The sequence below is a fragment of the Cladophialophora yegresii genome (genome assembly GCF_000585515.1).
Source record: "Cladophialophora yegresii CBS 114405 chromosome Unknown aczIN-supercont1.1, whole genome shotgun sequence".
NCBI classification, from domain to species: Eukaryota; Fungi; Ascomycota; class Eurotiomycetes; order Chaetothyriales; family Herpotrichiellaceae; genus Cladophialophora; species Cladophialophora yegresii.
Window position 1 is genome coordinate 2,560,651 of NW_006913045.1, and position 24,286 is coordinate 2,584,936.

The following is a 24,286-nucleotide window of genomic DNA, read 5'->3' on the forward strand; positions in this document are numbered from 1 at the left end:
GTCTCGTCACCGTGCCTATGCCTTGGCAGGTCCTCGTGCTCCCTTGGGTGCGCCGGATTGGAACCCATTGCTAGCTCTCCTGTATTGCCGATATCGCGTTAGCCACTATCCTCGTGTATTCTGTTTGTTGGTGCCTCCTCTCTTCCACTTCGCAAGGCTAGCTTCGCAACGGCCTTCGCGGAAAGGTCATCTGGCTTCGCCGCTTTCTTCTCCGCACATTCGTCTCTGACGATTGCCACAGACCCAGCTGTGTCGGCCCCCGTATTGCATGGCCAAAGGAAATAGATGTAGTGTGCCGTTCTTACCTTGCAACCAACTTCAAATGCCTCATCCGTCCAGTACCAGTGGTCTTGCGTCTCTTGGCCTTCTCGCTCCATTCGTACTTGCGGGTCTTCGCAGCAGGATACTATCGGCGCATCGAGTCAGTCTCGATATTCCAACGACCTCGGAGGTAGTCACCGAGAAGAAGGTGGCGGGCGGTTGTCGCCTAGGCAAGATCGAGGAAAGAGTGTGAAAACGTACTCCACAGTTCGCGCAAGTGTGCTTCTGAATGTGCAAGCTTCGACGACCGCACCTGTACCAATCCGAGTCAGTTCATTTTGTTCTCCTCAATTTACAGTCTTCTGGGGTTGGATTGAAGGCCAAGCAGGCTAGGGGACGTATCGCAATCACTGACCTCCGGCAAAGGGTGTGAGTCTTATTGTGTCCTACGCATTCCGGTCAGAAAACCATGTCTTCCATATCTTTCAACCTAGGTTGAGGTCTGGTCTATTGCTCACTCTTGCCGAACGAACTTGTTCCCTTCGTCATGTTGGCGGATTATCTGAGGAGACGACCTGCAAAGTGTCAACGGGTCGTCGGACGCGTCTGAGATGTGGGAGATTCGTACGGGAAATGGTTGTGCGGGTAAGAGACGTTGCAACAAATGTTTCAATCTCAAGACTCCAAGTTCGTTTCGCAGGGTGCAGTTCGGTAGCGCCGCCGTTTTTCGTGCGGCCAAGATATTTTGCCAAGCTTCTGCTTAGTCACTTGCAGCCTTGTCCCCTCTCACCCACCACTCGCCGGTAGTGACCCTTGACCGGCTTGACCATCCAGGCCAACAAGGCTGGCCGTTCGACCTCACGTACCTGCGCATCATTCTTGCAAACAGCTATCTGTCCCTCCTAATCATCCTTTCGCAGCCAGCGAAACTTGTCAACCGGAAAGCCTCAGTCACAATGGACACAGAGGACGGCTTTTATTCTGCGGCCGCGCAGTGGTGGGATGTTACCACAGTCAAGGTGAAGTGCCCTATTTGCCTCAAGCTCCATAGGCATGGTTTTTCTGGAAGCTACGACCAAAATCTGCGTGCCACGCACTGTGACACAAGCCAGGAGTTGGGCTTCCCCTCTTACCGGCTCACTTTCCCCTTCTCTACATCCTCAGGAGGGACGGCGTATGAAATCGACAAGATAAATGTGAGGTACGTGGCCGTTGATGCTGATCCGACCGCCTTGGAACTACCGCCCCTGCGAGACAGCAGTGACAACCACGAGTCGGACAAAGAAGCTACCACTACACCGCCCAAGTTGGGAGACGCGCGTGAAACGATTACACTTGATGCAAGCGACCATATTCTTAGCAGATTAACCGCGGCGTTTGGAGGGAGTGATGAACCCTATACTACGAACAGGATCGATCATGTTACAAGCCGCATGCTTCACTTCGGGGACGAAGACTACGTGAAGGAGTATCTTGATACTTCGTCTGAAGCGGAGCTGTTCCTCCACGGCGTCGATGAAAAGGGAGATTCCATATTGTATACCGCCGCTGCTGAGCGGTATTCTGGCATCGTACGGCTTTTACTCGAGCGAGGCGCCGACCCCAACTTCCAGAACAAACGCGGGAGGACGGCATTGACGGAGGCGGCGCTCTGGGGACGCTGCCAGAACGTCAAGGTCCTTCTTAAACACGGGGCAGATAGAAGTCTCAAAGACCACGATGGCTTTATTGCCCTGCAGTTTGCCGAGCCTTCTGCGCGAAATGAAGAAGAAAGATATGACCGCTCTGGAGGAAAGGTACAGGCATACAAGGAAACCACGCACACGGCAAACCAGCAGCGAAGAATGATTGTCCATCTTCTAAGTGGCGCCCAGGAAGTCCCGTCTCTCATCACACGGACAAACTACCAGCATCACGTCTTCGTGAAGTCGACGGACAATATCAGACTTTTTGCTCCGATCAGTGAGTATCCTATTCCTACCCAATGGAAAACCGTTGCTCGACTTGAACGAGGAGGACGGTATCCCTCCGTCTCGGCCATGAGCGGATGGGCACACAACCAGACAGTGATTTTGATATCGGGCAAGGACTGGACTGCTGAAGTCATGCGGATATGTCAGCTCGTCAACCATCAGCTCATGCCTCACATTTACGACAACGGCAAATCAGGACGGTACCATGCCTCGCACGCCGAGAAGCAAATGATAGCATATTTCATCAACCATCATGTTTTCTTGGAACCGGAACTCGGCAAGCAAGATGCAACCGACGACGCCGTGGAACAGTTGGCTTCTGCAATGCAAAACTGGGGATTTCATCCTACGGTTGACCGATCACTTCGAGGGCTTGCTTCCATGGTACCACCAGTCATGCTCAGACGGGCGCTCATTCTGGTCAGCCAGGAGCCCTGTGCGGACTGTGCGACATTTATCGAGCACGTAACGAGCAAGCTGGGTTTAGATATCATGTTGTCGGGCTGGGGAGGGTCACACCGCGCACCATGAGAAAGAAGAATGCACGTCGCTGATCTGATCATCGCAGAAGCTGCTATGCCAACTATTGAGATTGGCGCGAAGGCCCCGGAGCGCCTCCCTGTCCTGTGCTACAGAAACGTTCGAGACACATAATACAAATCGCACAACCCGATAAACGTCTAGACGGCCAGGCGATTCCATCGCAGAGGCGAGCGCTTCAACAACCAAGAAGGAACCTGTCTCCCCGATGCTGGATTCCCCGAACGGGAGGCCGAAGCTGTCAACGCCGAGCTCGAAGCAGTGGCCGTGCCCGTGCCAAAGCTCGTGATTAGACAGCTGCACGCGCTGCTGACTCTCTTGGCATCTGCAACGCAACCACCCAAGAAATTAGGCAGGGGCGTGGTGTTGGAGGCCGTGGTTGTATACTTCGAGCAGAAGTTGCGCATGGAGGACGAGTAGCGTGGATCGATCATGTTACGAAGGCAGTTGTCTTGATTGCAGAACATCCTGGGCGTGGCCAGTGGGGTCGGTGTCACAGGGTTGACTGCGTTTGTGCGCGAGCTAGAGGTCGCCGCGGGCCTAGTGGTGGTTGTTAGCGGTCCCAAGGCTGACGTTGATGTCGGTCCAGATGAAGTCGGAGTGGGCGTGCTAGTATTGGCTAAGTTCGTGGTTGTGCTGACAGAAGAGCTGACAGTGCTCACGCTAGTGATGACCGGGTTGGAGGCAGAGTCCGATGGAGATGTTGAGATTGAGACACTTATGCTTGACGATGAGCTCTGCTGGGACGCCGTTGAAGTCGAGGGGCTTGAGCCAGTAGATGTTGAGTCAGAGGTGCTTGCCAGACTTCCAGATGGGGCGTTGCTGGTGCTCGAGGACTCCGGGGGAACAGGATAGCCACCCCAGCCGCAACCCCAACCAGAGATGCAGCCAGGAGCATACGACGTTGTCGAGGAAGAGGACGGCTGAGTCGTAGTTGTCGAACTAGAAGCGACGCCCGAGCTTGAGCCAATCGGACCTGTCATCATCTTTGAGGAGTCAGAGATCTGCCCAGGCAGGTTCAGAGTCTGCCCAATCTGCAAATTGTCCCAGTCGATACCGGGATTGGCAGCATTTAGGGCATCAAAGGAACAACCATTCTTGTCTGCAATGGCCCAACCAAAGTCGCCTGCGACCACCGTGTAAGACTGGGTGGGAGCAGTGGAGGTAGTAGTGCTGCTTGTAGAAGTGGAACTGGTGACCGCAGCCGTGCTTGAGCTGGTGCCCGTAGTCGAGGTTGAGGTGGTCATTGCTGAGGTTGACGTTGAAGTCACGCGGCTTGTTGTACTCGAGGAGAGGGGCATTGAGTTTGTGGTAGCCGTCGTGCTTGCAGAACTTAGAGTTGTCGAAGTAGTCGTTGCTGAACTCGCCATCGTTGTGCTTGAAGTACTCAGGGATGCACTTGTTGAAGTGGTGAGCGCTGACTTAGAAGTAATCGTTCTGCTCGAAGAAGTCGATGTGGTTCGTGCTGATGTGGTGGTAGTTGGCACTGATGAGGAAGTAGTTGAGACTGGAGTGGCTGAAGAGGAAGTGCTGCTTGTCGATGGCATCGAAGTAGTGGTCGAAGATGTTGTGCAGGTCCCACCAGGAACCGTCAAGACCTGCCTGATCAAGAGTTTATCCCAATCAACCCCGGGATTAACACTCTTCAGAGTATCAAAGTTGACCGTCAACTTCTTCGCGATCTTATCGCCGTCGTCGCCTGCGACAACTGCGTATGTGCAAGGCAGGGTAACTGTCTGATTTGAGCACTGCACTGATTTGTACGTCCCATCGAACGGATAAGGGTAGTTGTAGCTGGAGCAAGCGTTCCTGGGCGTGATTCGAACGGACTTGACAAAGGCAGAAAATGGAGCGGTGCTGAAATCGGTGTAGCCACCAGCCCACTGGACCGTACCCGGGGCCTGGTCTGGGTCTCCGGCGCACCACATACCCAGATGGAGCCGAGATGGCGTTTGTGGGTATTGGTACGAACCAGTGGTTGCCCCGTTGTTGTTCAGCGTCCTCACCGTGACACCGTCAATGGACCAGACCAAGCGGTCAGGTTGCCAGTCGAGAGCATATGTGTGGAATTTATCCTGAGGAGCGTCAACTGCAGGGTAAGCACCGCGATCGGACCAACCAATTTGACCTTTGCCGAAATAATTGGTCAAGACGGAGCCGCTACTTTTACCGAAGTTGTTGCCCGAAAATTCCCAGTCGATCTCATCCAGGTCGTCAGACATCATCACTGCGCCTGTAATGATGCCTCCACCTGTAGCAACCTTCATCACGACCTCAATGCGACCGAAGTGAACGTAGAAGCGGGACCAGATATAAGGGGCCTCTTTCCGTTTGGCGATTGTGAAGTTCGCACCGTTGGGGGAGGCGTAATCCACCTTTGCATAGTCCGCAAGGATCCAGTCCGGAGGGGTCGTCGTTTGTTGGGTGAAATCCATGAAATATGTACTGGTGGTTAAACCAGGGATCGGAGGACAGGCTGCGGTGACTACTAAGATCAGCCATACGCTATACCGGACAGTCATGTGTACTAACCGTTGAGTGGATTACATGGTATGGCATCTGCTGCCACTGACCCAAGAAGGCCAGCGATGAGTGTTGAGGCTACGAGAAAGAAATTGGGACGCGCCATCGTTGTAGGAGAAGTCGAGGACCGAAGTGGCAAGAATCTAGCGGAGTTTCGAAGTCACAGTTCTGGTGATGCTTGCTAGAGGTAGAATAGTAGGGGTGAGGCAGATGTTGTGGGAGCGGCAGACAATGAACCTCACCTTCCACCTACCTGCACATCTAGTGAACCTCGACAAAGGACATTGAACAAAAGCGGTCCGGCTGCACACAGCTAGAGAAGTTCTATTTCGGATTCTGGCTCATCCGGCTCCATACTCTTCAAGGTTTTTGAGACGCCATTGTTTGAATGGCACAGGAACATGGCCTTTCGTCGGACGAGCTATGACTGCAGGCTCAACAATTCTCTGCGGCTCGAAGTTGGAAGTGGGATCGCGAGGTTATTCGGGGGGATACTAGTTGCCTCGTGAGCTCTCAGCTAAGGTCATCTCTCGGTGTGTCTCAGAGGGTAGTGCAGCGCGCTACAGCGAGTATGAGGACATCTGGAATTGAAGATTGAACTCGCAGGGACAAGTCACGAGGAAGCAGAATTTGACATCGAAGTCGCGTTGTGCCAGTTGTGCGGCGCGTTGTAACCGAAGTTATCCCGCCGCGGTACGCTTGCCGCATTAGGTGCGCCGGACATACCAAGCTTTTTACGTGTCTAGTGCTAAAATCATTCCGAAACTCTTTCACGACAATGACAATAGTGCGTCAAAATCTCGGCTTGATAGGAAATCATGATGAAACTTTGAGCACGTGGAACAATCATCCAACCAGATTGCAGGGTTCGTCTCCGCAAGCTAGAAAGTACAACTGAAGAGGAAAACGTCAACGCCAGCTTCTGGGACCAGAATAAACCACCACATCAAAACATGTCTTACTGAACGACGACACAGGTTGCTGCTGCGATGGCATCGACCAAATACCCCGTTGTAGGCACCACATCTAAACATGCGCCTGGCGAGCAAGATATCTCCGTCCTGTAAATAACATTGGTGGCCGTGCTGAATGACTGGGAGCAAGGGGTAGGTGTTGCTGCACATATCTCGATGATTTGGACTCGATACTCGGTGAAAGGAACAATTGTTGTGAATGTTCTTTGACCGGCATCGAGAGTGAATGCGCCTGATATAGTGCTTCCGGGAACAAATCCCACGCTCGTAGTGCTTGTCATTGAGGTGATTGGTCTTGAGCCGCCGTCACTGATATTGACGGCCCGTGTACTTGTGGTCGAAGAAATACCATCTGGCGTGCTCGTTCCGGATGACGAAGGGGTGGGCGTCGTATTTGGCTGACACGGCTGGTCTAGTAGGCATGAGGTGATAAGAATTGTACTGGTCGAAACAGTGGTGGTGGTGAAGGCAAGGTAAGAAGTAACCACAGCGGCCGGGGTCGTGGTTGAGAGCAGCGTCGATGTTGGAGTGATATCAACGGAAGTCGTCGTTTGCCTGGGCACTGGGTCGACATCAGGTGGCTGAGTCGGTGCTCCAGTAAAAGTTGGTTCGGGTTGCGGCTGTTCTTTGATTAGCAAAAATTCATCAAAGTTTCGGGACTGCGCCCAGTGGCTTTGAAATAGCCGCCGACTCTTCAAAAGACTTACCGTCGCGAAGATTTCTCCTTCTGGGCCCAAGACTAGCAGCGCCGAATTCACAAAGCCTGTGTCCTTGGTCAGCCTTGGTGTAATAGTACTTCAAAAGAATCGCGAATCTTGATTGTGGTGGGCGAGAGGTGCGGCATGTCCTGAGTAACAAACACTCACCTCCTTCTTCAGACGCAAGGTAGACTTCGTCAACACTGCTGTACTGCGTGCAGACAGTATCTGACCCACTATACGAACCAGAGAATGTGACGGCCACACACGCTCCCGGTGTGTTGTCGCGGTTGTAGGTCACGCACTCGCTGATACATGAGCCCAAGTCGGTGGTGTCGGTCGTCTGCGCCAGGATGGTACCGCCATAAGAGTTGGAGCATTGCAATTGCCAAGTATAGTTCCGCGCCGTCGTATAGAAATAGCCGTCGTATAAGGCACAATCAGGGTCGATTGTGATGGGAGGGGCCGATTGTCGCGTCACCAGCTAGATCTTGTCAGTGTATATTGTGCGAGTTGAGAAGATGTGCGGACCTTCAGCTGATGTCTCTGGGAGTTCTCCCGCCTCACATGAGCGTTGAAAGCTTTGCCCAACCCATACGGTGATAGAACATCATATCCTTGTGACCCCAATGCAGCATGTGCAGCAGGGGCTCCAGCCAGCAGGCTCAGAAGGATGGAGAAGAGCATCTTGTGTATCGTGTGCAGACCGTAAGCATCGGGACAAGAGGTAAGAGTCGTGTGAACAGCCGGGAAAGGTACATCTGGTGGTCGCAGGGTCCTATACTCGTTGCTTTACCATTGGAATGCGGGCCGTCAACATGCCTCATACCTCTCTGGGCGCCCAGCTCTTGGACCATTCCGACGCCTCCCCTTGCTGGCCAATCGAGAGTCTTCGCTCATCGCCGTCGAAGGCAATAAACCTCTCCGAGGAGTGGGCAGTTGCCGTCAAAGTGATAAAGCTGCCACATAGAACGTTTCATTGTTTGAGGTTGACGGACTGTGGCCCAAGCAGCGTGAGCGTGGGCATGTCCTGCAGGAAGATCATCCTTCACTCACTCTATGAGAGCGAGGCAGAGCCGCAGAGCCTACACAGTGCACGATACTGGGTGCCAGAGACTCGTCGGAGTGCGGAGCTGAGTGCTGTGATAAGTGTAAACAGGAGAGTGTACAGGAAAGTCAATGAATGCTGTTGGGCTTGCGTAAGAGCACGGAAGTGAAGGCTTGTCTAGCACATCCTCGGACAGAATGGCGAACGATATCGGCACCTGCGAGATTGCAAGGTAGCCTGACCAGTCCCGAACACCTGGAGGCATCAGCCCGAACGATAATGCCTCCTTTTTCTGACTCGCTCGGCTCATTTATCGGCTCCACGAGTGCTTTGGCCACCGAGCTCTCGAATTCCATCCTAGCACGCCTAAAGCTTGCTCCCCATCAGTTCCACCTTTATGGCTCTTTCGTGTCTTCAAAGAACGATTGGCGTTTGGGTGGAATTGGCGACTTTAATCTTGATCCCTGTTGGGAGCATAGCTTTCCTGCGAAGGTAGATTTATGGAAAGGGGACCGGTCATCGAAGACACTCGGCTCGTATTTCCTTTTCTCCGGCACTTGCTGAACGCCCGGCTAGCTGTCCACCTGGAGTCAGGTTGAATCCACTCCATTACTGGGACGTATGCTGTCCCAGTATCTTGAGATTGCCTTCCTGGCAGTCTCATTTTGGAACTCGGCCCTGGCTCGGAAGTGATTGAGAACAGCGAACTCAAGGCCAGTCATAACGTAGGTGTCAGGTTGAGCCTGTATTCGATCCCAGGTTTGGCGAAGATAGTCCTCGAGAATCTGGTGGATACGTGCGTCAACCACTCCTGTACTGCTGTTTTGGACAATCTGGAGGGCTTGTCTAACCGTGACCTCGATTGATCGCGACATCTTCGGTAAGATTTGTGGAGCGGAAGAAAGAGCTTGGTGTGCCAGTCTCCAGGGCCTGTGTGAGTGCAAATGGCCAGCTGAAGGGGAGGGATAGCGACGAAAAGAGGCGTTTCAAGTTGCGGACGAGTCCATGGCCGGACTTTTCTAAGCTGAGTCAGAGCCTTTTAGAGCGACATGCTGGAAACACAGACGTGGAAGAGCACTGGTAAAGGATGAATGCTGTGGAGGGGTAAACGCTTCCTTGGTAACACCGTGCGGATGAACGATGGAGCACCCCACTGATGTAGCCCAACCGTAACCTGCTAATCAGCTAGCGAAGCATGAACATGGCGTTGCTTGGGTCAAGTCGGTGCTTGGGCGCATGCGACCTGGAAGGCTACGACTCGACAAAATCGGTCGGAACAACGAAGTGCATATTGGCTTGGTAGTTCCTCACATGGCACCATCTTGCTGGGGGCTGCAACTTATATCTAAGATGAGTTATGGCCGAGAAGAGGCTCAACGCACACCATTGGCCATGGCAGATACTTCCATCTGAGGCGTCCCCGTGACAAGAGCCGTGATAGGCGGCCAAAAGCCGGGTAGCAGGCTCAACATGATGGGATTTTTGCGTTGCGATTGAGTTTAGATTAGACTTCTGGCGAAGTCACTGCAGCAGTTCGGACAGGACACGTGTGGCGGAGCGGCGGAAGGCAGGAGGCAGGTAAACTCAAAGAGCAGAGGAAGCGTTAGTCGCGCGCCGTTAAGACGGACCTTGAACTCAGGGCAGCCTGCTGCCCAGAAGAGTTCACAGGCGCGTCGAACGGTGGGAGCGAGGACGAAAGCTGGGATTGACTTTGTATGGTGCAGCTCCTGACTGATCCGTCCAATCGAGCGCGCGGCCGGGTAATTTCAGCTCGCCTTTGAACTCTATCCGGCTGCGACCCACACAAAAGCACAAGTTTGACCTCTGGAAACTTGACGTAGCTGTTATGGTTGTGGTGCGGATTCCTGGTGAACCACCACCAGAGCCGAGGATGGTTGACCATGGCATGAGGAGCTCGGGAGCTCAGCCCCATGCCGGTCAGGAATATCGGGCCTACCGGCTGACAACCACAAACTTATTTGTCTAGTATAACAGCCGCCTGCATACCGGGTTGGAAAGAGTATCGGTAACGCATCTCGTTGCGTGTTTCTGGTGTCTGGCTGTAGTCAAAACGGACATTCACGCGGCAATAATCGACAAAACACAATCGCTGCGCAAATTCGGAGACCCATAAGTAGTCATGCCCAGGTGTTTCGTTCACCCGGGTATGTATCACGGGAGGCTAATGCATTGAGCCCCTTCTGGTGGTGCCCCTGTTTGCCCAAGCACCACCTTCTCGGAGGAGACCGTACTGACATTGTTGCTGTGTGTTGTTCAGCTACCAGCGCCCCGGGCACATCGTATCACAACTTCACCGATCAATGTCGATTTGACGGTAAGAATGCGCGTCGGCTACGGGGTGCATGAACACTCCTCGTTACGAGGTATTCCTCGTAGAACTGGACAGTCACACGAAGCTGTAACATGTATCGGAGCAGTCGTGGCATCGCGACTCGAGCAGGCCGCCTGCTCTGATCAACGAAGCTACAGTAGTACGCATGCCGAGCAGCGCACTTGTGGATTCCTGCTTGAGGTTGAGAAACCGGGGGGTCCAAAGTGGGAGAAGACTGAGAGGGTGGATGTTGGGAACCCTTTGTAGCAGTGCATGTAGGTGAAGCTATTGGTGACTGACTGCTGGTTGCATGCAGTGGCAGGACACTTCCGCCGGTCACAGCTAGGCGAGGATGCAAAGACGATCCCCGTGCTCACCGTTGTTTGGAGCGGTACGAGGTAGCGGAAGGCGTCCGAGGGCGTCAAACACGAATCGCCCAATGATCATGAGCGAATGACAGACACCTAAAAAAGCATCATCTGCAGGATGACGAAGGCATGCGTTTTGTACTGGTCGTGCTCACTCGGCACATTCTGATCCTGGCAACATGCCACACTCGCTCGGCGGGGCGCAGCTGAAATTTAACGGATACTGATGCAGCAAGCGCAGGCTCTGGGTGTCAAGGGTAGGCGCTGGCACCCTTCGGATTCTGCACAGAGCATATATACGCGCCTGTTAGACGCTTTGCTTGCCCAATTCATGTCATGCTCCGGACTGGAGGACTGCTAACTAGCCTGTAACCGAGCACAGCGAATGCACGAAAGTTTGCGCGTGCCATCCGGAATTGTAATTTCTGAAGCCTTAGTTTGCTCTAGATCCTTCACCTTCTCACCTTTCGAGGCGAGGGAGGGTATCTCTCTTTCCTCTCTGAACTGTCTCACCGAATGAGGATCTGATAAGTATCCATACAGGCTACCTCCCTTGCTACCAATCGCATGGATGACTTAAACATGCTCTTTGGAGACTGCATGCACGAACGGCGATGATGAGAAGAAAGTGATCGTAGGCTCGCGATAAATGCAGACGACAGAATGAACCGAGCGAAATATGGTGTCAGGACTGACCGCCTCACAGTGGACATATTAGCACTGCCGCGGTATATAAGAGCTTGTGATACTTTCCTTGATTGTAGAAAGATTGCACGACACAAATGAAAGGTAAGTGAGGAGATGCTCAGATCGTGCACATGTACGGAGGCGACGGAAAGTTTCGAGCCGCCCAGCTGCCGGCGGCTCTTCCGGATGGCATGGGATAGGCGAACCCAATTCCTAAAGTCGAGCACGGCCAGTGCCAGTCGATAATCCGCGGGGCTGCAACATGGACGAGGGAGGCAGCGACCGAATGATGTCGAACCGAAACTCAAAGGTTGATGCAATGCAAGACTTACAGTAGGGGCTGCACGTCAACCTTGAAGCTGCCGCTCACCCTCACCCTCACCTTCTCCAATTGTCCAAGGTGCGGAGAGAAAGCTCTTGTAGCCAGAAGGACTTGTGGTTCGACTCGCTTCGCGCTGCCTTCAGTGCTGCGGCTCTACAATTGATATTAATCGCTGTCCGAGCGGAGTTGCAGGGTGGACTGAGACTGGATCAGGCTTGCTTTGTGAATGACGTCGCCATGAACGACTATTGGGATGAGCACGCCTTCCCGTGTACCCCGTACATGTCATGCGATCGTTGAGTGCTACGTCTCAGCCTTCCCTTGTCTGGCTTGAGGTTCATGCACGCAATTTAGAGTTTTGGTGAAATCCGGGATCAGAACGATGGCTTAGGCCAGAACGCCCCTATGGGAACTCTTGAGCATTGTCTTTCAAAACGATAGCTTGCAAGCCCATGCAGACATGGCCATATCGCAAGACGGAAGAGCGGGATATCGGTTACGGGATTCACGTACTGTAGCTGGCGTCTTGAGCTGCAGGGAACCTTTGCATGAGTAGAGCGCCAAGGCTCTCGGGGCACTCAGGCGGCTAGGACCAACAAAGTCAAGCTCAGCGGCGGCCATTGGTACTGTGAGGGCTCTTAGACGTCAATGAGGACGGATAGAAGGTACGTACCTCTGGCCTTCTGTCCTGCTGTCCCGCGGATCGATGCAAATTGATGTTTTCTTCCGAGAATATGGCTTTCAATAATCGGGGTACACTCTGCTGCGCGAATCTACGCATTGCGGTATGAGCTTTTCCAAAACTTCCCAGTTCCTCCACTAGACCGCCCAGACACCTACGCGGACCGGGTTCCTCGGATTGACATTGATGGAAGATTCCGTTCTCTAAAAGCCGAGGGGAAGATTCACGCTTACTCGCGATACATATTGCAGAATTCTAACCGACCTACTCCGTACAGGTACCCATCCCCGATTGTACGATTCAGCCACATTCTGCGTTCTGTGTACGCAGTTCTCCAGCACAACTTGCGGCAATACTTGGGCTAAGCTTAAAACGGGTTTCCGCCGCCGAGATTTGTTTACAGTAGCGCAAAGCTTACCCTACATACACAACACAGCTTTGCCGCTTGCAGGCATGGACGATGAGGACGCGTGCGTCAGTAGCGTCATGACGTGACAAGGCTGGCATAATATACCTTTCCCCGACTCTTCGGGTTCTCCCATTTCTACGTAGAGACCGGAAAGGACGGCAGCCTTTACAGCATCACCACAGTCGTTCGTCTTCCGCTGCGGGACTAATAGTCGCCTAAGCTGTTGCCATCTGTCTGAAGCCCGCAGGCTTGCCATCTGAATCCGTGCGATGGACTCAGATTGATGATGAAGTCTGCCGCTTCTAGGCTGCAGGGACTAGGCACGGGACCTAGACATGCCGCACGGGAACGATTAGTATCTCTTCCGAGCCACGTTACTGTATTGGATCGAGCAGTGGCAGGGTGATCTTCGAAAGACGGATGAATCATGGGCATAAGCTGACCTAGACTGGAGGCGTTTGAGAGATCCTTGAACCGAGTGCTGTATGTAGGACTTTGTTTAATTCGATTTGGTCAATTCGTCCCGTGTCGGTGCTTCAGATACGGGTGCTCAAATCCCTAGGCTGAAGTCCCCTACTATGTCATCGTCACTAACCCTCATTATAGCTGGGAGCAGCGCGCGCAACACATGGGTAGCGGAGGAGTGACGAACTCAAAGCAAACAAGCCAGAACGCCGTGAACACACCGTCGTGGGAAGAACAAATACTCCACCGGACTGGCCAGACTAACATGCGGCTGACTAGGGGGGAGTAATTATCCTCGATCCGTCATTCGCTTGAAGTGATTGTAAGTGATCAATCTAGAACCCACACGCTCCGTAGAGGCTTTTCGATTCCTTGACAAGCTGAGCGCATACAACAACAGTGCTGGTACGCTACTGTTCTGGACCTTATGTGAGCTTATGTGTCTAGTCCTGGCACTTGATTGAGGCATATAACCACCTGCTCTACGTTGTGGCCAGCACTTCCAAGTCTTGATTCCTGGAACCCTCAAATGGTGTACTATTTCAAGTCGACTGCGGTTGATCCGCCTGCTTTCCTGTACGTGGGTAAAGACAAAGAAGAGAGTAAGCTCCTTGAGGACCGATGCTGCTGCGCACAAACTCTGACTGAAGATACAGATGAGGACCTGATCAAATTTGGCTGGGATGAAGATGTTTGGTATGGTCAACTCCACAGGCATGCTGAATAACTCACTTACTTCGTCAGGGTACTGTAGGTCGAGGGTACTCCGAGATCTGTCGCTCACTCTAAGCAGTTTCACGTGGACAATTTGTCGAGTGCACACGTTTATCTAAGACTCCAATCTGGCGAATCGTGGACATCAATACCCAAAGAGCTACTGGAGGACTGTGCTCAGCTAACCAAGGCAAACTCGATCGAAGGTAGGAGTATTCACAAAATCTGCAAGGCGGTCGAGATGTCCTGATCATCAGTATGGCAGGCAACAAAAAGGACAACATAACAGTCATCTACACGCCGTGGTCGAATCTGCGTAAAGATGCATCGATGGCAACTGGCCAAGTGTCATTCCACGACCCTAAAATGGTGAAGAAAGTCCACGTCCCCGTACGACAAAATGCCATTGTCAACCGATTGAACAAAACCCGCGAGGAGAAATTTCCTGATTTTGGAGCGGAAAGGGAGGCGAAGCAGAGAGAAAAGCGCAAGGCTGAGAGGATGGAGCGAGAAAAGCTGAAGGCCAAAGACCGGGAGGAGAGACAGCGGCGTGAAGAGCTGAGGTGGCAGAAAGACCATGCCTACGATGACTTTATGAGAGAGGACAACATGGTGAGCAATCAAGACAGAGATGCCGGCTTCTACGAGGACGATTTCATGTAGAGGTACGGACGAGTATCGAGATGTGTGGGTGGCTGTGGTACAGTACGGGGTTAAATTATGGGGATTGAGGGAGCCACGAGTGGATGAGGCTGAGCTCTGAAACCGCCGCGCCGCGCATTGTTGCTACACCTTCAACCAAACAATCGAGTGTCTGCCAGCCTCTGCAATTCCTTTCTCCTCTTGTGTTTGCTGCTAGTTCCTTAGATCCTTCGTACCCAGTACCCGTATACTCTCGTTAGCAAATTTCACGAATACGCAGCTCCCTGTACGACGGCCTTGCACGCACTCTTACTCCTGGCTGCCTGACCTGACCTCCCTCTCATTTGTACAACCCACTTCCTGCGCATCCGCCAACTTGCCCCGGATCGACACACCAATCCCGATCGCACACACACCCGCAACGCTGGCCAAGTTCGCACACGCCTCTGACAACAAGCTCGTCGCTGTTCTTGCTTATGGCTTCGACCGAAGCGCCTCTGCGACCTCACGGTGAGTGCCGACTCACAGATGTGTCAACAGGTTCTAACGAAATCAGACCGGCATGGCCGTCGTCGACCCTTCACCACCTGGATGCGCCGGCTCGCGAACCTCAAGACTCTGCACACAGACACCAATGACGATGGCGCGGGTAGTGCTCCACGACGCTACGCAACCCTCCCCATGAGCATCAAGTCAAAGAAGGGGAATATTGCCAAAAACAATCCGTATCCCCTGTCCGGGCGTGTAGGTGAGCCTCACAGCCACAGTAACCACACAAACGGCCACCTCTCCTTCTCCACGCCTGTCACAACGTCCCAGAGATCGAGGCACAGCTCTCTGTCGCAGTCGCACAGCAAACACTCGATCTCCACCTCCCACGACAGTCAAACGAATGGTAACAAGTCACGAGCTCCCACCTTAGCCACGCAAGCAGAGACGGCTCTCTCAGACGCCGCTCCTTCTGGGGCGGGAACGGGAGCCACGACGACTACGAGGACGGATGGGGGAAGAGACAGCACATTTTCATCTCCGGCGCCCTCGGTCCGATCTATGGCCACGACGCTAACCACAGTGCAATCCATCCCCGTGCCAGCACATAACAACCAGGCTCTGGGGCTCACGCACTCATCGACTGCCGCAAGCAATCCCACACAGTATGTTGTCCAACCCGCCACTGCCGTGCCAGCACATCTCGCGCCTCACGGCCACCCGACAACATACCATTCCGCAACTGCCAATAACGTTTTGACCGACGACGCTTCGATCCTCACCCTGGCATCCTCATCAAAACGACGCCGTCGAAATTCCGTCGACACCAACGCCTCCATGAAAGCCCTCGCCCCTGCTTCTATGTTCGGGGGCAGTCGCGAGTCTCTCCCGCTCTCGGTCCTTTCGGGCACGGTCATTCATTCTAGCGGAGCAGGAGACACAGCCTCTCTCCGTGGCGAAAATACAGGACATTATGCAAGGTCAAATCTCAACGCGGAAAGAGCAAGTCTGATATCCGCATCGGGTGTGACGGCTCCAGCGCTGGCGAGCGAACGGAACAGCTACATCGGCAGTAAATATGGCGGAGATGCGGCCAGTGTGAGGAGCGGCCTTCTAGGGGCGAGCGGTGGGCACGGAAGGAATGACAGCTTGAGCGGGAGCATTACAGGCGGGTACCGTGAAAAAGAGGCTCAGAAGGAGAAAGAGAAAGCAGTCAAAGAGGACGCCGAGAAGGAGGATGAGACCGTAGGCACACCCGCCATGGTTACAGCCCCTACGAGCCCGATGGTTGATGGACATGGGCATGCAGCGGCCGGAAGCACGTACATGTCTCCATCCGCTTTGGCCAATGTGAGCGAGGCTTTGGACTTGCAGAAGGAGAAGAAATAGCTCGGTGCAAATGAGGATGATGGGCTATTTGGGGTTGGACTGACAGGCGAAAAGACCTCTCAAGGGTTGCAATGCAGTGGAATGGTGTCTGCGTCCCGGACGCCCGACGTGGGTTATTGATATGTTTGATGCCTGAGCTGAGCTGCCCCGACCACGGAACCACGGATTGCGGTTTTGCAGCCATAGAATATGATACCCCCAACATAAGGTTGCGAAGAGGATTGAACAGGGATGCATATTACATCGCACGCTGTCTCTCAAACAAACATTCATGAGGGATCTCCTTCCACAGTGGTCACAGACCGTCATACTGTACGGAGTAGCTTCGCGGCCTCTTTACGAAGGTGCAGAGACTGCTCCGTAGTAACCCTAACCCGGAGCATTCAAAGGTCCCCTGATCGTGCCAGCCGCCTATGTACAGTACCATTCCTTCACCTACTGTAGCCCGGACGAGGCTCGCGAATCCCCAGCCTCGCCTCGCCTCATCCTCACCTCAGTGCGTCGCTTGACCACCTCAGCTCACCGAGGTCGCTTGCTTTTTGGACGGCCGGTCCTCCATAGCGGCCAGATTTACGTGCCTGGACAAGCAGGCAGGACAGTTGATCATTACTTGATTCTTCGTGCACACTCGTGCGACTTTGTGCAGACTATATCACGGTCCATGGAATCGAAGTTGGGAAAGCATCAGGGGGCTCAAGCAGCACAATAAACGGCCAGCAACCGGTGGCCCACCATCACGTATGTACGTATCGACATGTGCATATATTGTGTTGTACACCCGAACACTCGCTCGTGTCCCGCTGGACAACTCGACTCGACTCGACCCGAACTTGAGTGTTTGCTCACACCGTGTTGTCGGGCCCCTGCCTGCCGTCTCATCCCGTCCTAGATATCCACTTCACCAAACACATACAGACACGCATACATGGCCGCATGCATGCATGCATAAGGTACTTAGTAGTCATAATCATCATACGCGCTGCCATCGTACCTCCGCCGCACACTCCCGGAGATACTGCTCAGGTCGATGCTCTGCCTGGCGTCGTCGGGGTGCAAACTATTCTGATCCGCCACGTAATTCGAGGATCCGGACCGCTTGTGGCCGTGCCCGTGTCCGTGGCCCCGGGCTTGTTGTGAATGCGCCGAATTGACATACTGTAACGCCTCGCGCGGCAGGTCTTGAACCTCGTACTCGTATGAATTATTGCTGGGGTAGCGCGCAAGATCGGTACCAGTACCGGACACAGCTGCGGGTGCGGGTGGGGGCGCGGGCTTCGGGTATCGTGCCTGTTGACTTGGCAGGAGGGCGCGCCCGCCCGTCGCACCTACCGTGCCGGGAGCAGCGGCGGGCGGGGACGTGATGCGATGGTAGGCCGCGCTGGCAGAGGCCATTTGATCGCGAGCGGGGGCTCCGGGGGAGAGAGGACTCCGCGTCTGGGCGGCGGGATTCGTCAACGACGTGGTGAAGGACGGCGAGGTGATGAAGTCGAAGCTAGGAATGCTCGCGGGGATGGAGTTTCTGAAGGGGTTGCCCTGGTCTTCGTAGGGGGATTCGGCACCAATGTCGACGGGCGTGCGGAGCGCGTGGGGAACTGCCGACGTGGGCGTCACGGTCGCGGTGTACGAGGTCGGGGTGTTGTCGTTGCTCCCGTTGCGGGGATAGTCGTCCGGGTTGACGAGTGACAATCTCGGCGGGCCGCCAGGCGCGGGATCCAAAAGGGAGGGGTCCACGGGGCTGACATAGTCGTCAAACTGCCGCTCCAGGTCAGCATTTGGGTCGAAGAACTTTTCATCCGTCAGGTAGGGGTTTTCGTTTTCATCCCCGTCGTCGAACTGATTGGCGGGCATTTCGACGGCGCCTTCGGGGAAGGTGTATGGTTTGTCGCTTAGGGAGACGCCTTTGGTTTCGCCTGATGGTGCGCTGGGGTTGTACAGGCCTGTCGGGTCGATTTGGTAGTGGTTTGGAGGTAGGGAGAAAGGGACTTCGGGCACGATACTGGAGCGGCTGGACATTTGATCCGCTTGTTGATGATTTGCCCTCGATTCGGAGGCCATGGATGTGCGTCTTTGATCGTGTTGACTCAGTGACAATGCCTTGCTGGCAATGCTCGGGGCCTTGCGATCCGCAAGGGTTACAGTGTGTTGGCTGTCGCCGTCGGCATCGCGGATTCCGAATTGTGCAATTGTCCGCAGTTTGCGCGTCACCCATGAGGCCAGGATTTTGCCTCGCTGCTTTTCTGATAGTCTGCTTCGGGGGAAGTCGCCCTCGCCAACAAAGGCGACAATGTCAACGATGATTTGGTGTTCGTGAAGCACTGCGTTGACAATGACCGGCACGATCGACGCAAGATAGGATTTACGGAAGACTTCCACGAGGACTACGACCATGCCGCCGGCTTGGAAGACGGCACAACCACCAGGTGTAATGTTCCGGTGACTCTTCTCGATTGTGGTCTCAATGTCAATGGGAAAGTGGTTGAGGCCGTTGACTTCGAACGTCTCACCAATGCTGCCCAGGACGAATAGAATTTGCATTTCCACGGGCTGACCGCCAGGTCCGATGGGTCTCGTCACATTGTGGAGGAAGCCTAGATCGCCTGTCCGTACGTACGTGACTTTTTGATCACCGCCAGCAATGCGGCCGTTGAATCTTTCTTCGTCGAAGACCTGCTTCGACATGTAGAATGATTTGGCACATGCTTCTGACTGCACCCAGATCTCGCCGAACTCGCCTATGTGACAGAGTTGGCAAGTCTCCGGGTTGACAACAGCAATGCGAGTCGACACGGGGACCATTCCCGAGTCTTGAATGCAAAGAGCCGTGGGATCGGTATCTGGGTCGACCGGATAGATCAGACCTCGTCTCAATGCACGCACATCCAACCAAAGCTCGATCGGTTCGATCGACATGTAGCTGCGAGAGGCTATCATCGGATTAAGGACGTGTGCATAAATCGTGTTGACAGCCGTCCTTTCCAGTCCGGTCTGAGAAAAGTGAGTCCTGGCTTTCGCAAACAGGTCCAGGCGCGGTCTATTCTCGGAGATGACCATCAGGTTTTTCAGCTCGTGGAGAGAGAAACCTTTGCCAGGGACGTGACCCATGGCAAAGTCCAACATTTGGCTGGTTGCATATGTGTCCTTGACCTTGTATCTCGACAAGGCGAGGAACAGCGAGCCGGGGTTTTGCGCAAAGTCAAGCGGCGAAATCAGGTAGGTGGCACTGCCATTGTAGACTCCCATTGTGACTGTATGCAGAAAGCCGATTCCGATTGTGCTTCTTACGCAAGCAAGCACTGGTTTTGAGCTGGTCATTTGACAGGTCTCCTTCTGGACCTTGCACATCCCCAAGATGGTGTCATGCCCCAGCTGCACCGAGACTCGACGCTGGTCAGGCGTCCAGTAAGTCCAGATTATGACTGGATTTGTCGGAGAGATCCACCCGCGATTGATTGTTAGGCCCAGCTCCCGGCAACCGTGAGACTGCTTTGCAGGTTTCGTGGTATTGTAGACGTTGGGAATGTGTGCCTTCAAGTACTGGGCTGACTGCTTGAGGTGTTGTGAGACGATCTTCTGTTTGAACAAGTGGTCGACGTCGGTATTGCAGAGAACAGCCTTCACCCCCATGTCGGCGACGATGTGTAGATATGCTGGTGCATCCTCCGAGAGTCTATTCGCATCCAGTGGCGCCACTGGGATCGCGATCGCTCCGAGCACCATGCAGGCATAGATGGCGAACACGAAATCTTCTGAGTGCGTGTACATTAAGACGAGGTGATCGCTTGGCTTGACTTTGACCTTGTTTCGAAGGTAGAGGGCCACCGCGGCCACTTTCTGGTCGAACTTTTTCCATGTCAGAGCCTTGCCTTCCTTGCCCCGGCCGTCGATTGTGCAGTATGCAAGCTCGTCCGCCTGCCTCGCTACGCGCCATTGCATCAGGTCGAATATGTTGGTGAAATTACTCAACGCCGTCGAAGTCCTGTCGTCGATGACGACCTCGCGAGGATCAACGCCCGACCATTGGGTCTCTTGGCCATAGAGCAGATCAGCTCGTGTGGCACTCGAATTGACGGACCATATCCCGCCGTTGATATCCTCACCGACTGGCAGGTTCTGCACCGCCCGTTCGACCCCGAATTTTACGTGAACACAGGGAAGTGCGCCGTTGTCAAACTCCCTCCTGCAAAGCATGTTGCCGATCTCTCGTCGGCCGTTCTTCGTTACTCGTGGCAGAATTCCGGGCGCTGTAATCAAAACGCAGTACACCCTGAGATGATGCTCCTGATACAAAATGTCCATCGTCTTCTCCGCCAAAGAGTCGAGCAACGCGATATCAAGCTGTTGGGGCGGACCGCCGGACGATAGTGGAGCGGTCGACGCCGATGGCGACTCAAGAAGAACAATCGGAAGATGTTCGTCATTTACAAAACAATCAAAGGCAGAGCAGTCGTGAATCTTGGGCACATTTTTCATGATGCTGAGGATGAGATGCTGGACGAAGAAGTAGCGGTGTTCCTGCACCGCCAACCCATGTTCGACCCATTCAACCCTTTGTCTGAGTCGGTCTTCGTATAAGCCTAAGACGTAGATTTTGCCTTCGATGACACAGCCCAGTAAGCCAGTGCGTAAAAACTCGGGATCAATCGCGGTCGGAGTAGGGTCGCCCTCCTTGAAACAATAAGGACGAGCATGAAAGATTGTCTCCGTGTGCTTGGGTAACGCCCAGAAGCCCCCTGAGAGCGAGGGAGAGTCAACCCAGATTTCGCCAATTGAATTTGGAGTGCATAGGAGGCCAGACTCGGGGTCCACGATCGCAAGAGTGGCGTCGGGGATAGGATAACCGAACGCGCCGCACCTGACGGCGTTCGGGAAAGAGCTCGCTTTCGCCCTGGCTTCAGATCCCATGGCCAAGACGACAATGTCGTTTGTCCTCAAAGCCTCCTTGTCTAGGAGCACCTCCCCCAGCTCCTCTGTCGAGCGCTCTTTGGATGGTTTAGCACTACCACCTCCGATAAGACTACTGCCGAAGCCGGATTTCATGGTTGAGCTTTCTTCTTTCTTCTCTTCGACCTCACGGTCGTGGTCCATCTCGTGTGTTAACGAGCAGCCCATACGTTCCTCTCCTCCAAGCCAGTCGCGCATGCTTATCACCATTCCTCCATGCTCAGGCAGGCAAAGCATGGGAGCCACAATCTCTCGCGCCCTAGGGTTGCGAAGTGGCTTGAGCCATCGATCAGCAAGGAGCTCGTGGAATTCGGCATCTACGGTCAGAGTGTCGATCATGCACAACTTGACGCTGGAGAAATTAGGCTCGAAGTTGCGTTTGAAATTCCTCGTCGTCATAGGATCCGCTTGGTAGTTGTAGACAGCCCTCTTGAGCCCAGGGTAGTCAGCGACAAGTAATGTCGTCTTGTATTTTGTAATGAGGTTGGCGTAGAGACCCGGCGTTTCGATCGTCCTTTGATCGACGTAGATCACGGTGTGGCCGCCGTAGATGTTCAGCAGAACTCCGAGGATCATCCCAACACTTTGCCTTGGATCGAGGTAACTGAGCATGATTTCGCCGTGTCTTGAACCAGTAATGACGTGCCCTTGCTTGTCACGTAGAGAGGGATTGAAGGTATCAGCTTTTGTGTTACTCGTGGCCGACGTGATCATTGCGCTGAGGGTGGCCATTTGGTGCATGATAGTCTTATGGCTCATGACAACGCCCCTAAGGTCACCAGTAGGAGCCATGGAGAACTCGATGAAGGCAAGGTCGGGCATCACAAGAGGAGGTTCTTCGCCCTTCTTCTTGGGATGATAGCTGCCGAACTCATTGGTCTTCCACCATTCCACCCTGCGAGGCCAGTTAAGCTTCGCCGCAGTGATATCTCGCTGGAAGTTCTTGAGATTTGCTTCAGTGGTCAAGGCAAGATGTGCCTGCGTTGAGGTCAAGACGACATTCAATCTGACATAATTCTTCATGTCGTTGATCGGTACAGCTACCACACCGGCGATGAAGCAGCCGAGCAACGCCACTGCGAATTCAATGATTTCGTTCTCGGTATAGATCAGGGCAACCCGATCTCCTTTGTACAGGCTACTTTTGTCGCGGATGACTTGGGCGACTTTCTCGGCCCTGCTGCACAGCTTCTCCCAGGTGATGGAAACGATTTCTTTGCCCTTTTGGTCGAGAACCCAATACGCCGCCTGCTTGGGGTTTGTTTTTGCGCGATGCCGGAGCACTGCAGCAATATTCTCGAACCTCGACATCTCAATATGCGAATCGTGCGGGTCGCAAATGGCGAATGGTACCTCGCGTGGCTCAAGCGGCATTTGATGAATAGCGGCGCCTCCTGCTAACTCCCCAGAGCCGAGAAAAGGCGGTATCGTCTGTGCTGTTGGCGACGTCACCTCACCCTGCGAATATCGGTGCAGATTCCCTCCGTAGTTTTCGTGATTGTCTTCTCGTTGTTGGCCTGCAAAATCAGAAAAGTAGCCTTGTTGTGAATCGAGCATGGTAGAATTGCGGGTCTCCGGGGGGCCATAGTTCTGTTGCACATCGGGATTGAAAGCATAGTTCTGGCTCAAGAGCGTCTGACTACGGGATTGATCATTGGCAGTCATGAATGTTTCGTGTCGCCCGTCATAGGAGGTTCCTGAAATTGATCCCCGCGGCATGCCCCCTGCCTCCCTCTCTTGAAACCTCTGAACATGGCTTTGAGGAGTGACGCTTCTCCGGGCCTCGTTGAATTCGTCCCTCAGCATCGAGGCCCGCCGGTTCATGCTCGGGTAACTCTCGGTGAGGGTTCCGCTCCTTGACGGGCTGGGCACGGATTGGCCGGTGAGGGCCGCAAGCGAGGCTGCTCTGGAGGCATCGTTGGTGGAAGCGGGATGGTCGCTGTCATCAGGCGAATGTACGCGGAGACCTCCTCGCGGTTGAGGTTGTAACTGCACAGGCGACTGCGGCGTGGGGGCTTGGGGATTGATATACTGAGAGAGAATAAGAGTCCGCCTCTTTTCGTAGCCCTTTCTGGTGATGTCTCCTTCCTCGAGTTCCTCGTCCAGCTTGCGCAAAGCCTCCTCTAGTTCAGGGTTGATGCCCGACATTTTGGCCGCGCTTCATATGTGATCGGTCGGGCCGCGCAGATCGCCCGCACAGTCCAATTCCGCACCGGGGATACGACGAAACGGCAGGCACTCGCTGGAGCAGGGGAGGGTGCGATGGACGGACACGGATCATAAGCGAGTGACAGTGAACGCAGGCTAGGCCTTGAACGAGGGAGCGCGAGCGCGAGAGCCAGAGCGAGAGCAAGGGACGTTGAGTAATAGCGACAAGGTCACTCCCCAGGAATTTTGAGACCAACCCGAAACATTGTAGCCCCAAGATGGTGGTGTCGGTAGTGGTGTGCGGCGGTGGTGGCGCATGTGGAGATGCAGGCGCCCGGATGAGTTTGTTCAACGGCGGTGGTGCCTCCGTTTCGCCTAGAGTGCTTGTGCGCCCGTGTCAATTCTGGGGTTTCTAGCTAGAGACTTGGTGAGGGTCGAGCTGTGACGGATGACACACCCGGAACAGAGCAAGAACACTTCACTCGATATTCATGTGGCAGCTGGTTTGTATCGTTCAACATGGCTTTGCGGCTATTCTATTGACCGCCGATAATACTGAACGATCAGTGTTGAAATTCTGGTGCACAAGCATCTCTAGTTCTAGACCTTGGACGCTACGAGCAATAATTTCCATCGCGCCATCGTGGATAGCAACATTCGTTCCACCAGCATTAATCTGAA

General features: G+C 53.9%; 7 protein-coding genes across 7 annotated transcripts; 3 read left to right on the forward strand and 4 right to left on the reverse strand.

Moving 5' to 3' along the window:
- Positions 1-1,217: 1,217 nt before the first annotated feature.
- Positions 1,218-2,765, forward strand: A1O7_00908 (uncharacterized protein; the record flags this gene model as incomplete). Its single annotated transcript, XM_007754948.1, has 1 exon — positions 1,218-2,765. One exon carries the CDS (start codon positions 1,218-1,220, stop codon positions 2,763-2,765), a length of 1,548 nt encoding a protein of 515 aa, XP_007753138.1.
- Positions 2,766-2,914: 149 nt separating this feature from the next.
- A1O7_00909 (uncharacterized protein) lies at positions 2,915-4,144 on the reverse strand (the record flags this gene model as incomplete). The annotated part of the gene is made up of 1 exon (XM_007754949.1): positions 2,915-4,144. The coding sequence occupies one exon, from the start codon at positions 4,142-4,144 to the stop codon at positions 2,915-2,917; it is 1,230 nt and encodes a 409-aa protein (XP_007753139.1).
- A 52-nt stretch (positions 4,145-4,196) lies between these two features.
- A1O7_00910 (uncharacterized protein) lies at positions 4,197-5,296 on the reverse strand (the record flags this gene model as incomplete). The annotated part of the gene is made up of 2 exons (XM_007754950.1): positions 4,197-4,376; positions 4,403-5,296. 2 exons carry the CDS (start codon positions 5,294-5,296, stop codon positions 4,197-4,199), a joined length of 1,074 nt encoding a protein of 357 aa, XP_007753140.1.
- Positions 5,297-6,261: 965 nt separating this feature from the next.
- On the reverse strand, positions 6,262-7,444 carry A1O7_00911 (uncharacterized protein; the record flags this gene model as incomplete). The annotated part of the gene is made up of 3 exons (XM_007754951.1): positions 6,262-6,891; positions 6,979-7,034; positions 7,138-7,444. Coding segments are annotated over 3 exons (993 nt in total), but the record flags the coding sequence as incomplete, so codon positions are not given.
- A 6,367-nt stretch (positions 7,445-13,811) lies between these two features.
- Positions 13,812-14,659, forward strand: A1O7_00912 (uncharacterized protein; the record flags this gene model as incomplete). The annotated part of the gene is made up of 4 exons (XM_007754952.1): positions 13,812-13,884; positions 13,939-13,973; positions 14,076-14,202; positions 14,262-14,659. 4 exons carry the CDS (start codon positions 13,812-13,814, stop codon positions 14,657-14,659), a joined length of 633 nt encoding a protein of 210 aa, XP_007753142.1.
- Positions 14,660-15,114: 455 nt separating this feature from the next.
- On the forward strand, positions 15,115-16,516 carry A1O7_00913 (uncharacterized protein; the record flags this gene model as incomplete). Its single annotated transcript, XM_007754953.1, has 2 exons — positions 15,115-15,148; positions 15,195-16,516. The coding sequence occupies 2 exons, from the start codon at positions 15,115-15,117 to the stop codon at positions 16,514-16,516; spliced, it is 1,356 nt and encodes a 451-aa protein (XP_007753143.1).
- A 954-nt stretch (positions 16,517-17,470) lies between these two features.
- On the reverse strand, positions 17,471-23,605 carry A1O7_00914 (uncharacterized protein; the record flags this gene model as incomplete). The annotated part of the gene is made up of 1 exon (XM_007754954.1): positions 17,471-23,605. One exon carries the CDS (start codon positions 23,603-23,605, stop codon positions 17,471-17,473), a length of 6,135 nt encoding a protein of 2,044 aa, XP_007753144.1.
- Between the last annotated feature and the right edge of the window lie 681 nt (positions 23,606-24,286).